At 57.6% G+C, this 16705-nt stretch overlaps 1 protein-coding gene across 1 annotated transcript; it reads left to right on the top strand.

Moving 5' to 3' along the window:
* Positions 1–6759: 6759 nt before the first annotated feature.
* On the top strand, positions 6760–13419 carry CRYGN (crystallin gamma N). Its single transcript, XM_047094771.1, has 4 exons — positions 6760–6780; positions 8430–8678; positions 10756–10901; positions 13284–13419. The coding sequence occupies exons 1-4, from the start codon at positions 6760–6762 to the stop codon at positions 13417–13419; spliced, it is 552 nt and encodes a 183-aa protein (XP_046950727.1).
* Positions 13420–16705: the final 3286 nt, after the last annotated feature.

Here is a 16705-nt window from a genome sequence, read left to right as displayed (position 1 = left end):
ATGCTTAACCGACTGAGCCACCCAGGCGCCCCGGGTCTTTCACTTTTAGAACTAAGACAGCTCGAGGCGCCTGGGTGACTCAGTCAGTTGGACGGCTTAGGTCATGATCTTCAGATCCATGAGTTCGAGCCCCACGTCAGTCTCTGTGCTGACAGCTCGGAGCCTGGAGCCTGCTTCAGATTCTGTGTCTCCCCCTCTCTCTGCCCCTCCCCTGCTTGCGCTCTGTCTCTCTCTCTCTCTCTCAAAAATAAACATTAAAAAACTTAAAAAAAATTTTTTTTTGATAAATAAATAATAAAACTAGGACAGCCCTTGGGGCACCTGGGTGGCTCTATCCGTTGAGCATCCGACCCTCGGTTTTGGCTCAGGTCATGATCTCAGGGTTGTGAGATCGAGCCCCACTTCAGGCTTTGTTCTGACAGTGCGGAGCCCGCTCGGAACTCTCTCTCTCTTTCTCTCTGCCCCTTCCCCGCTTGTGCTGTCTCTCTCTCAAATAAATAAATAAAAATTTTAATAATAATAATAAAAAATAACACCAGCACAGCGCTGGCAAACCGGAGCCCCTTGGCTAGGACATCCTAAAGGACACATGGCCAGAACTCTCCAGTTTACCAGAGAGGAAACTGAAGTTCAGAGTTGTGACCTGTTGTCCAGTCTGTTTCGGCCGCTATGACGTGGAACGCCACAGGCTAGGGGGGTCGGAGCAAGGTATTTGTCATCGTCTGGAGGCGGGAAGTCCAAGATGAAGGCGTGAAAGCCCGGGCACATTTTGGTGTCTGGTGATCGGCGCTTCCTGGTTCCCAGACAGCGGTCCTCTGGCTGCGTCCCCTCGTGATGGAACAGGAGCTTTTGCCCGAGGGCACTACGGCCATTGGGCGCCTCCCAGAGGACCCACCACCCCCTCATAGCGTCACCTTGTACATCCACTTGCCACATATGATTCGAGGGGGACGCGTACGTTCAATGCATCGCACCTGACAAGGATCGTCTAGCAAATTCATGTGAGACCCAAGCCTCGCACCCGTTTTCTAAGAGTTGACCGTGATCCCCGGATGAGTCACATCCGTGTGAATGCATAACGTGTACACGCGTGTGTGAATGTGAGTGGCCGTCCGACCAAGCCATCCAGGGTGCGGTGGGGGCTCTTTGTGCAGATTCAGATGCAGTAGGGTCGAGGCAGAGCTCTAAAAGGTGCATTTCTTGGGGCGCCTGGGTGACTCAGTCGGTTGAGCGTCCGACTTCGGCCCGGGTCATGATCTCATGGTCTGTTGGTTCGAGCCCCGCGTCCGGCTCTGTGCGGACAGCTCGGAGCCTGGAACCTGTTTCGGATTCTGTGTCTCCCTCTCTCTCTGCCCCTCCCCCACTCATGCTCTATCTCCCCCAAAAATAAATATAAACATTAAAAAAAAATTTTTTTTTTAATGTGCATTTCTGACAAGTGCGAGGTGATGCTGATGCCCTGGGACCAGAGGCCACGCTGCCTCGGTTTATACAACCCCTCAGGAGGGTGCAGCCCCTGGAATAAATAAAGATCGTGCACCGCTTGCCCGGACGACGGGGACCCACGTTCTCACCCTTCCTCTGCCACCAGGTGGACCGTCCACATTTCTGGATTCACCTTTGTGTTTCCATCTGCAAAATGAAGAATCATTTGAACTGAATTGGTCGTTCCCAACTATGCATGTTTCAAGCTGCATTAAGGTGTGCTGCTGCGAGAATTTAAATTTCCCACTTTTTGGCCCAAATAAAGGTGTTTTCAATTTTAAGGCTGTTTTCCCTAGTTTTCCTTTAACAGGTAGCAGGTGCAGCCACTTGCGGTTGTGATTGGATCCCAAATTATACATGGATTTTCCGCGTATCAAGTCCTCCCCCAGGCCTGGTAGCATCCCCGGGGTGGGGGGCGGGCGGGGGGGGGCAGTGAAACCCGCCGACGGAGCCTTCAGTCCACCGGCCAGGTTTGCACTGTCGCCCCCTAGAGTCTGAGAGAGGCACAAATCTCGGTGCTGATTTCTTCTTCCACATTTCCAGACCGTCTACACCTCCCACCCGTGGATGGGGTCCCAAGGCCTGCCCTCTGCCCATGGGGCACACACGACAGAGCAGGCCAGTGCCCCACGGCCACTCACAGTTGCTGGTTGTGACCTGTGACCTGTGACCGGTGCCAGCGACCTGAGAGGCTTTCCGTGTTTTCTCCCTCATTTTCTGAGGTCCCTTCTCGGGGTTTCTGGGTTCAGGGTGAAGGAAGATCTGAAAGCGGGGCTCCCTGGGAAAGGGAGGGGAACCGGACCCACTGGGAGATGCTCTGCCCTGGGTTCTGCGTGTTAAGCGGCTCCAGGCAGGAGGGAGGGGACAGAGATGGCATAATGTGCCCCTGGTCAGCCAGGTGTCCTGGCCCCAAGCCCTGGAAGGAGGAGCTCTGTGGGATTTGAGGTTCCGATAGAGTGAGCCCCTTTCTCTGTTTCCACAGACCCCAGCTTTGAGTGGGGCCAAGGGGCCGTGTCTTTTAGGCTTTCTGGTCCAACGGGCCACCCCAGAGTACAGCCCTCATCCCGCCACCGTCTCCTGATGGGTGACTGGCCACCAACAGTTCGAGTGTGACCCTTCCTATGGGCACCATAGCGCCTGGCCTTTGGGCTCACACACACCCTCGTTTCAGACAGGTGTCCCTCCTGTCCACCTGCTGCCCTCTGCTGGACCCTCCTGGATTCGAACAGGAGGACACGGTGCTCCCGTCATCCTTTACCCCCGCTGGGGCAGAGCTCCTGCTGTGGACTAGTTTTGGTTTTTTAAATTTTTTTAATGTTTATTTGTTTTTGAGAGACAGAGACAGGGCGCGAGCAGGGGAGGGGCAGAGAGAGAGAGGGAGACACAGGATCCGAAGCAGGCTCCAGGCTCCGAGCCGTCAGCACAGAGCCGGACGCGGGGCTCGAACCCACGAACCGCGAGATCGTGACCTGAGCCGAAGTCGGACGCTTAACCGACTGAGCCACCCAGGCGCCCCTGCACTCTAGTTTGGATCGGAAAGCAAAACCCCTTTCCCAGTGTGAACTCCACAAACTTCTCATCCTATTTGTGACGCTACTATGGAAGTCACGTCCCCACTTGTATTAGCCAACTGTGCCCACATGACCTGCCTCTTTCTGCCCATTTTGCCTCTGCCCCCAACTGATGGGGTGCCCCCTCCCCAGTTCTCAGCCACCATCAAGACTAAGACCATGTGGGGCGCCTGGGTGGCTCAGTCGATTATGCATCCAGGTCTTGGTTTCGGCTCTGGTCATGATCTCACGGTGTCATGGGTTTGAGCCCCATGTCGGGCTCTGTGCTGACAGCTGGGAGCCTGGAGCCTGCTTCACATTCTGTGTCTCCCTGCCTCTCAGCTCCTCCCCTGCTCATGCTCTGTCTCTCAGTAATAAATAAACATTAAAGAAAATATAAAATAATAAAAATAAAGAAACTTAAAAAACAATGTACGAATTGTAATCTCTTTGAGGGTAAGGGCACGAGTTTTGCATTCAAATCCGAGCCCCAGTGCGTACTTACTCTGTGACCTCAGACCAGTGACTTACTCTGTGCCTCACTTTCTGCATCTACAGAGTGGGGGTGGTAATAATACCTGCCTCTTAAGATTGTTGAGGGACTTGAGTGGCATAATATACGTTGTGTTAGTTGGTTGGTCCCTGGCTGCATAAACGCTGTGAGATTACTGTCCCTGGTGTTGAACTTGCTTTAATTCTAAGCCTTCCTGCTACCCGCCCCCCAGTAATTGGGGGTGTCGTTATTATAACCACCACTAGGGGTCAGGCTTTGGCGCCTCTCACTTACCAAGCACACTTCTCCGGTGGGAGAGGGGCCAAGGGGATGTCTCGAGAACCCAAACGTTCAACTTTTGCTGCTCCCACCCTTTCTTTCCCTGCCCTAATCCAATACTCACTTCCTCCGCTGGAGACCTCCAGCCCCTCCTCTGGGAGGGAGATGCGTTCGGTCTTCTAGAAGTAGACCTAAAACAGGGCAGAGCCAGAACCCGGTGAGGCTTGGCCCTGAGCAACCCGGAGGAAGCTTTCACCCCTTCCCCCCGGAGGTCCAAGGCCCCACTGGTCCACAGACAGACCCCCCCTCAGAGGAGCACAGATTCTGGCTAAAGGAGCTCCCTCCCTGTCCACCAGTGGCCAGGCTGTCCCCAAGCTGCCCAGTGCACTTTCCGGGCACACACTAACCCAACCCCAACATCCCGATGCTAACATGGTGCCATCGGCGTACTCGCCCTCATTTACTCCTGCATTTACACAGCCTTGGCTGCATCCAGTGGAGGTGAAGGTAAGTTCCTGCTTCACCCAGCAATTTCACACAGAGGCGTGGCCCCCAGACTCTGCGGGATTGGCCCCTGGGGCATTTGGACATTTGAAGGTGTTTCCATTCGTCAGAATAATAGAGGAGGGACAAGCCTTTAATGGGCAGGGACCAGGGGTATTTGATATCGTGCAACAAGCAACAAGGAACAGTCCTACGATTTCACCCCAAACACACTGTATTCTTTGCGTGGTTTTTTTTAATGTTTATTGAGAGAGAGAGAGAGAGAGAGAGAGAGAGAGAGAGAGAGGCAGCAGGGGAGGGGCAGAGAGAGACACACACACAGAACCCGAAGCAGGCTCCAGGCTCTGAGCTGTCAGCACAGAGCCCGACGTGGGGCTCGAACTCACAAACTGAGAGATCATGACCTGAGCCTAAATCAAGAGTTGGACACTTAACAGACTGAGCCACTATTTCAGAAACTGGGGTCACAGACAGTACAATAACAGTAAAAATATTCAGAAGGATACTTGTACAATGTTACCACACTGTAAAAATGTATATTATTTCCAGGTACACACATAAGAAAGGCATGAAAACATTCAAAGAAATAATAAACACAAAAATCAGGCTAGTGGGTATTTCTGGAGAAAGAAGGCTTTTTTTTTTTTTAATGTTTATTTGTTTTTGAGAGCAAGAGAGACAGAGCATGAACAAGGGAGGGGCAGAGAGAGAGGGAGACACAGAATCCGAAGCAGGCTCCAGGCTCCGAGCTGTCAGCACAGAGCCCGACGCGGGGCTCGAACCCACAAACTGCGAGATCACGACCTGAGCCGAAGTTGGACACTTAACCGACTTAGCCACCCCGGTGTCCCCAAAATAAAATTTATATCTAAAAAAAAAAAAAAAAAAAGATCCTTAATTTTCCCAGTTAAAAATAAGGGAACAGACTTTCCATCCCTCGTTTTTCTTCTAGACTTTCTCTCTCAGTTCATCTCATATGTATGCACGTCTCTTAATGGCTAAATAGGTGGCTTGCCAGTCTGAAAACTCAGGGATGTTTCCTCCAGGAGCTGGGAGCCACCTCTCTGAAACATAATCATCAGGGTAGATATCGCCCCACCTCCCGGTTTCCTGGGTGGAGAGGGCTTAACGCCAGCTGTCCCTTTACTCTGAATTGCAAAACCTATCTCCCAGCACAAAGATACAAGGAAATCAGCAATTTCTCTTGAGAACACATGTGTGACGAGTCGCATCTGCCTGACTACATAAAAGACTGAGATGTCCTGGTCTTTGCAATCTCTGCAGCAGATGGCCTGTGATACACTTCACATTTTAAGTTTAATGCTTATTCAATAATACAATGGTTTTCTGCCTCTTCTACCTATATGGACAGGCTTCCTGGGTTGGGAGATTGTGCTTTTAATTATATTTCCCCAACAGGGCCCGTGACGGGAGGCAAACACTGGAATGTGTGGTTTGGCCAGTGTGGATTCCTGTGGGGGCCACGGCAGGGCCAGGTCCGCTGAGAGGCCTATCCTTGGACAGCCTCCCGGAACAGGGGCAAGGTCACCCTGGTGCCCCCAAGAATTGCGTGACCTCCTCTTCTGAGTCGGAGGCGTCTCATCTGTGAAATGGTGCTGAAAAATACTTTCCTCAAAGTAGGAATCAAAGTAGGGATCAAGGATGAGCATTGATTGGGGGTAGGGGACAGCATTCAGGGAGCAAGAACGAAGGAGGGGAGGAAGAAGGGAGGACCACTTGGCATAGAGATGGGGCTGTGGGGGGACAGCCACCAGGCATTGGGGGCCATCGGAGCGGTGGTGGTCCGTTTCGGGTGGGGCTGGAAGGTGAGACCAGAGCAGCAGGCAGGGGGCCAGGCAAGGGCTGTCTTCTTTGCTCCCAGGAGCTAGGTTCCATCCTTGTATCCTTGTTACTGAGAAAAAACTCAGTAACAGCCTGAACGTGGGTGACCAGGTGAGAAAGGGATGGGGCGGGAGGTCTGGGAAGGCTCTGTGCCCAAGGAAGGGCAGCACGGATCCACACCCTGAGCGCTAGAGACGCCCCAGCCCAAGGCAGGGGGCAGTGGGGCCCGGCACGTGTGTGTGTGTGTGTGTGTGTGTGTGTGTGTGTGTGCGCGCGCGCCCCTGACTCAGCAGGGACCGCCGGCGCGCTGGGGTCAGAGGTAGAGTAGACCCCGGGGGTGCTGGCTGGGGCTCGCTGGGCCGCGATGACCCCGCAGGCACCCGGCCGCCCCCGGGCAGGGGTGGGGCGCATGGCCGGGCTCCCGGCGCCCGGGGTTCGGTCCCACGGGCGGCCCGGGGCGGGGCGGGGCGGGGCCTCCCCAGGCGGGCTTAGCGCACCGGACAACACTAACGCCCGGGCCAGCAAATCTTTTGTCCGGGGCGGCGCTGACCCAGCAGGGCGCCGCCCGCTTATAAAGGGGCCTGCGGCCCGAGGGGCGGGGACACCATGGCGCAGTGCTCCGGCAAGGTGAGTGTGGTCCCTCCCGGCCCGACGTTAACGACGTTACCCACACTGCGTTCCACTTTTCCCCCGTTCCGGGGAGGCGGGGGCCAAACCTAACTCTTTGCACCGTTCGCCCTTTGCATCTGACAGACCTGAGCGAAATTGGCAAAATGTCCTACCCAAACCGGGCGCCCTGGCCTCTCTGGTGTGGGAGGTGGGAAGGCCCCGTCCCCACCCCCTCCATCAGTGGCTCTGGAGAGGTTTGAGGGATCCTGGAATCCTGTGGGTGACTAGCTCTCCCTAAATATCTCTGGGCCATCGGCCAGGCCTGTCTTGGGCAGGAAGGTGGCAAATTTGGATCTCCCCCAACCGTTCTCGCCGGCTAATCCGATGCAGCCTCTGTCTCCAGGGGCCGCATTCAGGGTTAGTGCGTGAGCACATTATTCAGTCTGCACTGGCTGGGTTATGCGTCAGTAACAGACAACCCCCAAGAGCCCCTCGTGCCCCTGCACACCCTCCCCCAGGCCCAGAGGCACAGCTGGGGAGTCACGCCCTGGGCTCTCAGAGCTTCTGCCCAAGGGGCCCAGAAGGGAAGTCCTTGGCATGGGCACAAATGATTACACCGGTTACCAGGCCCCAGGAAACGTTAATTTGTACTTTGCCAGGGCCCTTCGAGGCGCACAATTCTTGAAAACCAGATAGTTACTGAATGGTTGGAGTTTCAGGGTCCACTGCAGTAAATGAACTTTGGGGTTGATAGCGTGCATGGTGTTTAGTTTAGGGACAAGGAGAACCTGTCCGTGCTACGTTGCCGTAGGACACGGTGTCTGAACTGCCCACCGAGTTGGTGATGTTCCAGATCTGACACATGCCTGTCACCCACAGGAGAGGCCTAGTACACAAAGGGACGAGTTGCATTGAAAAAGCCCCCTTTTTAGCCATTAATCCCTGCACCAGGCTCTGACTGGTCTCCCTGCATTCAGTGTCTCCCGTTAAGGGGCCCGGTCCCAGGCACCCGACTTTCTGAAAATTCATTGTTTGGCTATGATGATGGGGTTGTGGGTGAAATGCTTTTTTTCTGAAAACACTTGGATGTTAGGTTTTAACAATGAACAAAAATTGAGTGTAAAGAATGCAGTGGGAGGGGCGCCTGGGTGGCTCAGTCTGGTTGAGCGTTGACTTCAGCTCAGGTCTTGATCCCGCAGTTGGTGGGTTCGAGCCCCGCGTCGGGCTCTGTGCTGACAGCTCAGAGCCTGGAGCTGCTTCGGATTCTGTGTCTCCCTCTCTGTCTCTGCCCCTCCCCTGCTTGCACTCTGTCTCTCTCTCTCTGTCTCTCAAAATTAAACGTTAAAAAAAAATTTTTTTTAATGCATTGCGAGTTTGAAAGGAGCCTGTTTTCAAATGGGCCAGGGACAAAGGGGGAATCCCTGTCCCCAGATATTTTCTGAAATTTGGTTGCTCAACCGTGAGCTCCTAGAGTAGGGAGGGCCAGGCCCCGGACCTCAACCCACCTTGCATTCATTCCTTCACCCAGCTAACAGTGTTGAGCCCCTGCTGTACGCAGCTGGCCTGGGAATCAGGGTTCAATCGAGGGTGTTGGACCCCAGCTGTCTGCTCCCAAGACTGAAAGGAGAAAGCCCCTGACCCCGAGCCCTCTAACCTGGCCTTTCTAGATCACCTTCTATGAAGGCAAGCACTTCACGGGACGGAAACTCGAGGTCTATGGGGACTGTGACAACTTCCAGGACCGAGGCTTTATGAACCGGGTGAACTCCATCCGCGTGGAGAGCGGAGCCTGGGTCTGCTACGATCACCCCGACTTCCGGGGCCAACAGTTCATCCTGGAGCACGGCAACTACCCTGACTTCCTCTGCTGGAACGGCCACAACGACCACATGGGGTCCTGCCGGCCCGTGGGGATGGTGAGTGGGCCTCTGGCTGGGGGCCTCCTGCCGGAGTGACCGAGGGTCCGTGCTGCATGGCCTTCCCAGCTTTAAGATCTGATGAGGCTGTGGGATGTTTTAAGATGCAGAGAAGCCCCCCCCCAACAGACCTGCCATCCCCCCCCCCCCCGTGTGTGGGCTGGCATGGGAATGAACAGGAGAGCCAGAGCCAGCTTCTGGAAGTCCTGTTTGTGTTTTTGAGAGAGTGGGGGAGGGGCAGAGGGAGAGGGAGAAAGGATCCCAAGCAGACCCCAGGCCCAGCACAGAGCCCGATGCAGGGCTCGATCTCACGAACCGTGAGGTCATGACCTGAGCCCAAATCAAGACTCGGCCGTCGCTTCACCGGCTGAGCCCCCCAGGCGCCCCTGCCCCTGGAGTTTCTATACCTGACATTTACAGGCACGTATCAGGGAACCACCTTCCATTTCTGATCCCAAAATCTTGCTGAACTTTCCACTTAGAATGCTGTTGGAAATATTAGAAGTTTCGATTTGCAACTGGACGGGGGAGAATGTAACCTAAGCAAGGCTGATTCGGGCCTGGCGTGTCCGCTCCTGTGGGTCATTTTGTGGCGCTTTTCAGGCGGCTTTGATGCTCTGGCTGTGGAATGACTGAAGGAGGTGACTAAGTCACCAGCTGGTCCTCGGGGAATTTGGGGGCGGGTCTCTGGGAGCCACACGAGTGGCTGTCATCTCACAGCGTGGCCCAGTGTGTGTAGGGAGAGCGTAGGAGGGACGTCACTACCCACGGTGATCGTTCATGTCTGCCCACCCCCCCCCCCCACCGAAGGGGGATCCGAGGACGTAGGATTCACACAAGTTACAAGCGCTAGCTGACAGGCTCTGAGGTCCACATGGTCAGGTGGGAAATGGCAGATTCCTGAATCAGAGGGTCCTCAGAGTCTCAGCCGTGTGTCTGTAGAAGGACCTGTCCCTGGATGTGGGGGCCAGGTGGTCCTAAGTGAACATCTTAGGAACCCCAGGGAAGGGGCCTCCTGTATGGGGGCCCCCCTCTCTCTTCCACACGAGTCCGGGGCTTTGGCATCTCAGATTGGAAGCATGCTCCCTTAGTATTTCCAAGGCCAGAGACATTTGGAAAAAGGAGTTAATGTGGATGGCCCTGGATCTTGCATACTGCCGTTTAAAAAGAAAAAAAATTTAAGCTTATTTATTTAGAGACAGAGCGTGAGCAGGGGAGGGGCAGAGAGAGCCGGAACGAGAGAGAATCCCAAGCAGTCTCCACACTGCCAACGCAGAGCCCGATGTGGGGCTTGAACCCACAAAACCGTGAGATCATGACCTGAGTCACACATGTGACCTCACACACATGACTGAGTGTCAGACCCTTAACCTTAACCGACTGAGCCACCCACACGCCCTTGCATAATGCTGTTTTTATGTAAACTATCCCGGAGCCTGCTGGGAAATGGCCCTCCTCTGTCTTTCGGAAATGCAAGGAATCTTATAGGGCACTATATAGTGTCATCCCAGTAAGCCAGCTGGGATTCCAGCAAATGAGATCTCTGTTATTTGTTTTAGATTTTTGGCTTCGTGTTTTAATAAAAGGTTCGGTTACAGTTTGTAAAATATTATCCTTGAGAGGCTTGCCCGTGGCCTGAGGCCCCAGGGTGGGGATGAAGGGCAGAGGAATGCGTTGGTGTGGCTGGGGCCTACGTCCCCCAGTGCAGGCACCAGAAGGGAACCCAGCGGCCCAGGCCCTGGTCAGAGCGCGGCCACTGTGTCCCCCGGCGGTCTGGCCCACTCCAACCCTTGGATTCTTTAGCTGAGGAGAGAGGAGATTGGACTGGTTCAGGGGCCCTGAAGCCTTTTAAAGTGATCGGCCCCTCTCATCCGGCCAGATCTCATGTCCCAGAACAAGCAGAGTGCTGGGTGGGCCACTTAGGTTGGGGTGGCACTCACCGGCCCCCCCCCCAGCATCGGGTGCCCCGAGCCCCGGGGCGATTCTGAGTTTCTGGCCACGTGGGTTCTGTGTTGGGGGGGAATGGGACTCAGGGCCGTTTGCCTTCTTTCCTTCCTCCGCTCCCGCGGGCCCGCAGCATGGGGAGAATTTCCGCATGGAGATCTTCGAGGGGTGCAACTTCACCGGCCAGTGCCTGGAGTTTCAGGACGACTGTCCCTTCCTGCAGAGCCGGGGCTGGGCCAAGAACTGTGTCAACGCCGTCAAGGTGTATGGGGACGGCGCGTGAGTAGAGGCCGCAAGGCCGCCGACCGCGGCCCGGCTGGGCCCTGCACATCCAAGTGTGTGGGGAGGCCGCCGGGCGGGCCCGACCCCAGCAGCGGGGGAGGCCCGGCACCCCCTCAGCTGCCTCCTCTACCCCAGTCAAGCAGCGGGGAGGCTTCCTCCGTGGCTCCAGAAGGCCGTGGTGAGGAGACATGGGGCCCCAGAGGTAGGCCTCCCCAGTGGGAGCAGACGTAGCAGGGCCCTTGGAGGACTAACGGTTCTCTAAGATTAGACTGAGCTCGGGGACAGTACTTTGGTCCCCTCGAACCAGAGGAAGCCCGCTCGCCCTGCACACCCCGGTCCTACTCGGCCAAGGGGACCCCAGAGCTGGAGCTCTCCTACCGAGCGGGCAGACCCCTGCCACACAGCCCCTCCGGGGAGCTGGACGTCATGGCGGCTCACTTCCGGTGGACAGGTTGTGGCCACGGGGGTTTTGCCCAGGGCGTGTCTGCCCTGCTCCTGGAGAGTGGTCAGGACCCCCGTGCTGGCCTGGCTTCTGCCAGCCCCCCGTATAGTCAGCTCCTCCTGTGGGCCAGCGGGTAGCGTCATCTCCGTTTACAGCGGAGCAAGCGGAGGCTCCGCAAGTGACCTGGCCCCTGCTCGCTCCGTGAACAGCACGGCGGGGGTGGCAGCCAGGCGTCAAGTCAGAGTGTCCCCGGTGTGGAGCAGGGAGCCTCCCCTGACCTCAGTCCCGGCCCCTCTGCCGAAGAGCCCCACGCGGGTTCCGGGAACGTGGCTCCCGTCACAGCAGCTAAGGGGTCCAGTTGCTGTCTGCGTGCCCGAGGTGGGGGATCAGGGAACGTCACGAGGTTCAAGAGTGGTCACGGGAGGGACTGAATGGAGGTTGTGGCTGAGCCAGAGGGAGCATTGGACCCCTCGCCTCCCCGGCACCCCCCCAGGGGGATTCTCTCCTCCTTCCCAGAGTCCCAGGGGGACTCAGCTCCCTCCCCGCTATTTCTCTGTCACTCTGACTCTATCCAGGGTTCCTTTTCTCCTGTCTGCCTTTCTCTGCCTTTCAGAAATGTTTGCCCTCAGTTGAAGGCCTCTGGGAATCCGGGGGTAGAATTCCAGAACAACAGTTTACCTGGAAAACGACCGGCTAAATTATGTCTCGTGAGGCCAGAGTCATACCTTTGCGTGGAAGGTGTCCTGAGACCGCAGCCGCAGTCCCCCAACACCCACCCTGGGAAGACTCCAGGGGCCTCTTTAGGAAAAGGGGGCGGGGGAGGGTGGGAGCTAAGAGTTTTGAGTGCAGGGGCCCGGGGTCTCCCGGAGCTCCCGCTTACTCAGCGGCTGTGTATGGCCAGCCCCACATCTCACCCAGGGCTCTGCTCTCCTCCCTACGGGGGTTCACCCTTTGCTCCTGTGATTACCTTTAAAAAAAAAAAAAAAAAAGTAAGCCCTTGGCCAGGGTGATGGCCTGGACCACCGGGTCTGGGGGCGGTGACCTCCGTCAAGCCCTTTCCTGGGGTCTGATGGGGAGCCTCCAGGCAGGTCTCCCTACCACCTCCCAGACACCAGCCGCGGTGTTCCGCTGGTTCCCGAGTCAGCGCAGGATCGACCTGTCCCCACAGACACGGGTTCTGGGGGGCATTTGGAGGGAAATGTGCCAGGTCGCTCTCCCTACTTCCTGCCACCCCCCAAAGAGCACAGTCCCTGCTGCGGATGGGCCACGCCCCCTCCTCCCTCCCTCTTCATGCCTGGTCCCCAAAGTCACAGCAGGAAGCCCGGGGGACGTTTACTGCGGAGGCCCAGCCTGTCCTTCCTCTTCTTCCTTTTGGGGACTCCTGCATATACGCCCCGAAACCTTGGGCCTGAGCCACCCACGGGCATGAGGAGGGGGAGGAGGGGGGAGGGGCAGGAAGGGGGTGGCCGGGGAAGCTGCCCTCAGCAGGCGACTCGGGCGGGGGGGTGAGGGGGGTGGCGTGTGACTTGGGCAGTCACTCCCTTCTCTGGGCGGGCTGGGCTCAGAAACTCTGAGTCTGTCTCAGCCAGGAGAAGGCTCCTTCAGCAGCCGAGTGCTTTGGGGGGGGCGAGGGCCACAGTGGGGTTCGCTGCAAAGACAGAGTCAGGGCACCCCATGGCCTGGGCCGGAAGGACCCCAGCGACCGGATCGGGGCGCGTAGCCCCGCTTTGCTCCCCGCGGTGGAAGAGCCAAGGGCGAGGGAGTATCAGGAGGGAGGAGGAGAGGCCAGCCCCACAGGCCCTGCCCCACACCTCCCCCCCTCAGCTCGGGGCCCCCACACTGGCCGGGAGGGGTGAGGGGTGGCGGGCAGGCGGGGAGGCGGTCAGACCCTGTGCTGCTCAGCGGCTCACGGCCGCCTGGCCTCCCTCTGGCCGCAGGTGGGTCCTGTACGAGGAGCCCAACTACCACGGCCGCATGTACCTGGTGGAGCGGGGTGACTTCCGCAACTACTCGGACTGGGAGGCCCACAGCTCTCGCGTCCAGTCGGTCCGCAGGGTGGTCAACTTCTTCTAGCGGCAGCCCCTTCCGGCCCCAGCCTGGGCTCAGACCCTGAGGAATAAAGATCGTGGAAAAGGAGAGCTGAGCTGGCCTGAGTGATTCCCCCGCCCCTCCCTGACCGTGGGGCGGCCGGCAGGGCACCTGGGCCCCGGGCTCAGGCCGGGGAGCTGAGGGCGGCGGAAGGGGCCAGAAGGGATCTACAGGCCCTGGCGCCGAGCCCTTTCATTTGACACGGCAGAGGCGTGCGCCCCGAGCGGGAAGGACAGCCTCCGGTCCCAGAGCCCGCTCCCCGTGGAGCCAGGGTAGGGCCAGAGCGCCTGTCAGGGGAGGGTCGGGGAGAAGTAAGGGGGGGCTGAGGCCGCCGCTCCCTCCCGGCTGTGCCTCTCCTGACTCAGCAGCCCCGGGGCGGCCAGGCCACGTGGTCCGCTCTGCAGCCAAACGCCTGACCCAGGGTCCACGAGTCTGCCTCTCTGGCTGACCTTGGCCTTGGGGTTTGCGGGAAGGGCCCCTCTGAAAAGATGGGCTGGGCCTTGGCGACACATTGCCCGCTCGATCGTGTAATGGGGGCTCGGAAGACCCCGAGGCAGTGGAGGAGGAGACTCGGAAGGAGCCGTCAGGGCTGAAGACCATGGCTCCCGGGCCCAGCCTGCTCCCGGGGCTGGGCAGACCCAGGGGCCTGGCGCCCTTCACCCCCTTGGGCGAACCCGTGGACCTTGTTTGTGGCCTCCGCCCTCTCCGGGACCCTGGGTCTACCCTGTTGGGGGTCTGAGCCAGGGGCAAGGGAGGGAGGAGCCTGTCCTGAAGGTGGTGGGGCTTCTGGGAATAAGAGGGTCCTCGCTCCGGACACCTGGCCACCCACGCTTCAGTGTCCAGCCTCCCCTCCCCCGTGAGACAGGATGGGAGCCTGCGGGACACTAGCAGTGGCCCAGGTAACTTCTGCCCCCTGCCCGGGGCTCCCCACCAGAATCCTGAACCACGGAGCAGCCTGGACGGACCCCGGCTGTTCAGATGGGCATAGAGATACTCGACAGGGAGAGGCCTCGGCTGCTGTCCCCCCCTGTGGGCTGGGCTCCTGGACACTCGGACAGGGTTTCGTGGAGATGAGGAAACCAAAGATGTCTACTCCCCGCTGCACCCAGACCGAGGCGCCTGGCGGGAAGAGGGATGAGGGGCTGCGGCAGCCTGAATTGCTCCCAAGAGTTCTGACCATTGGCTCAAGCTCGTGCTCCAGCTTTACAAGCCCCCCTCACTCTGTGATCCTGGGGTCCCCTGCCCCCGCCCCACAGTTTGCCCCTTGACTGGCCACACAGGCTCCCGCCCCCTCCTCTCCACACATCTTGCTTGTGCTTTTCCGAGTAGGGGGAGGGGGTCCCAAACGGGAAGGACCCCTTCAGGCTGGCCACTCCCTCGGGACCCCTATGGGAAAGTACTTGAACCCTGGAATTAATACATCGACTAGAATCGGGCCGTGGACAGGCTGGGTGGTGGGGAGGGAGGGAAACAGGGTCCCAGAAAGAAAACCAAAAATCTCCAGGGTGAGTTCTGCTGAGGGTTCTGAGTGAGGAAGAGTCTGTCCTGGGGGGCTCTGAGGGTGCCGTTGTCCCATTTCTGGGTTCTGCCCCCACACCCCGCGTTGCCCGCTGAGGGAGAAGTGGAAAAGGTGAGTCATCGGGGGGCTCCCACAGTTCACCCAGCACAACACCTGCCAAGATCCGGGTGGCGAAGGCATAGGGCCCCCATGAGTCTGCTGGGGGACCCCTCTAAGCAGAGAAGTTACAGCACTGGGCGGCCATCCACCCCTCCAGGATGGGGAGAGGGTTGCCGTCCTGCCATTTGTAGATGGGGTCCACAAAGGGCGTGCCCTGCACCCCAAACGCCCCAACCTTCCTCCTTTCACCTCCAGCCCAGAGCATGGAGCCCGGGAAGCCCCTGGCCGTGTGGGACTGAGGCCTGCCAGGTGCAGACCCCCTCCGTCCAGACCCTCCCTCCACGACAGGGCTCAGATCACGAACTTGGAAGAAACCACCACCACAGCAAACGGGTTCAAATCTCTAAGCCCGGAACGAATCAACATGTAAATACACCGTCACCCTGTCTGAGTTGGGAGGAGGCTGGTATGAAGTCATGCTTTTGTTTTTCATTTCTCTGCCGGTTTGTTCAGGGAGGTGGAACTTTCCGTGTGAAGTCAGCCACCCTGGTCTCCACTTGTGTGGGCCCTGCCCCCGGCTAGGACCCTGTCCCTGCTCGGCTGGCCCCTCCGTGCTCCACTTGGGTCTGGGACGGGAATCTATGATGTTCCTTACTATGTACAGTAACCCCAAGGCCGGGGGAAGCAGGACCTGGTGTCCCCACTCACGGCGTGAAGGAGCAGAGTGTCAGAGGCACCTTGGGCTGCTGTAACAAATACCAGGACTGGGGGCTTAGACAGCAGAAGTTCATTTTCTCTCAGTTCCGAAGGCCAGAAGTCCAAGGTCAAGGTGTGGGCAGAATTGGTTTCTCCTGAGGCCTCTCTCCGTGGCTTGCCCATGGCAGTCTTCTGGCCGTGGTCTCTTCACGTGGCCACTTCTTCACGTGGTCTCTGCTCTGTGTGCCTCTGTGTCCTAATCTCTTCTATACCAGCGGTTTGGGATCAAGGGTCCCCCTGAACTACCTCATTTTAACTTAATTCCACCTTTAAAGATCCTGTCTCCAAATACAGTCACATTCTGAGGTCCTGAGGGTTAAGACTTCAACATATAAATTTGGGGGGGCTACAGGGGGCGCCTGGGCGGTTCAGTAGGTTGAGAGACCCGACTTTGGCTCAGGTCACGATCTCACGGTCCGTGAGTTCGAGCCCCATGTCGGGCTCTGTGCTGACAGCTCAGAGCCTGGAGCCTGCTTCGGATTCTGTGTCTCCCTCTCTCTCTGCCCCTCTCCTGCTTGTGCTCTCTCTCTCTCTCTTTCTCAAAAATAAACATTAAACAAAATTTTTTAAATTAAATTTGGGGGGCATACGTTTCAGCCCACAACACAAACCAAACAGCTTTGGGCCTCAGTTTCCTGCTCTGCAAAACGAGGGCAAATCTATCTGTTGCTCCAACGGTATACAGTTGTAGAAGCCAAGCCAGTAACCCACGAGAAGGTGCTGCATGAATATGGGTCATTGGCAGGAAGTGACGAGTGCGCTCAAGGTCACCCGGGACGTTGGGGAGCGGGGACAGACGGGAGCGTCTGGTTCTGATGGACCCCACCCCGATGCTCTCTCTAGCATTCCCTTACGGTGTGACCTCGGACAGGTCACTGCTCCGTGCCTCAATTTCCC

The sequence above is a fragment of the Lynx rufus genome, unplaced genomic scaffold (assembly GCF_022079265.1).
Source record: "Lynx rufus isolate CCGP_SWC_20201006 ecotype Redwood Valley unplaced genomic scaffold, mLynRuf1.p SCAF_4, whole genome shotgun sequence".
NCBI classification, from domain to species: domain Eukaryota; kingdom Metazoa; phylum Chordata; class Mammalia; order Carnivora; family Felidae; genus Lynx; species Lynx rufus.
The sequence above is the reverse complement of the archived record's forward strand: the minus strand, read 5'-3'. Positions and strand labels throughout refer to the sequence as shown.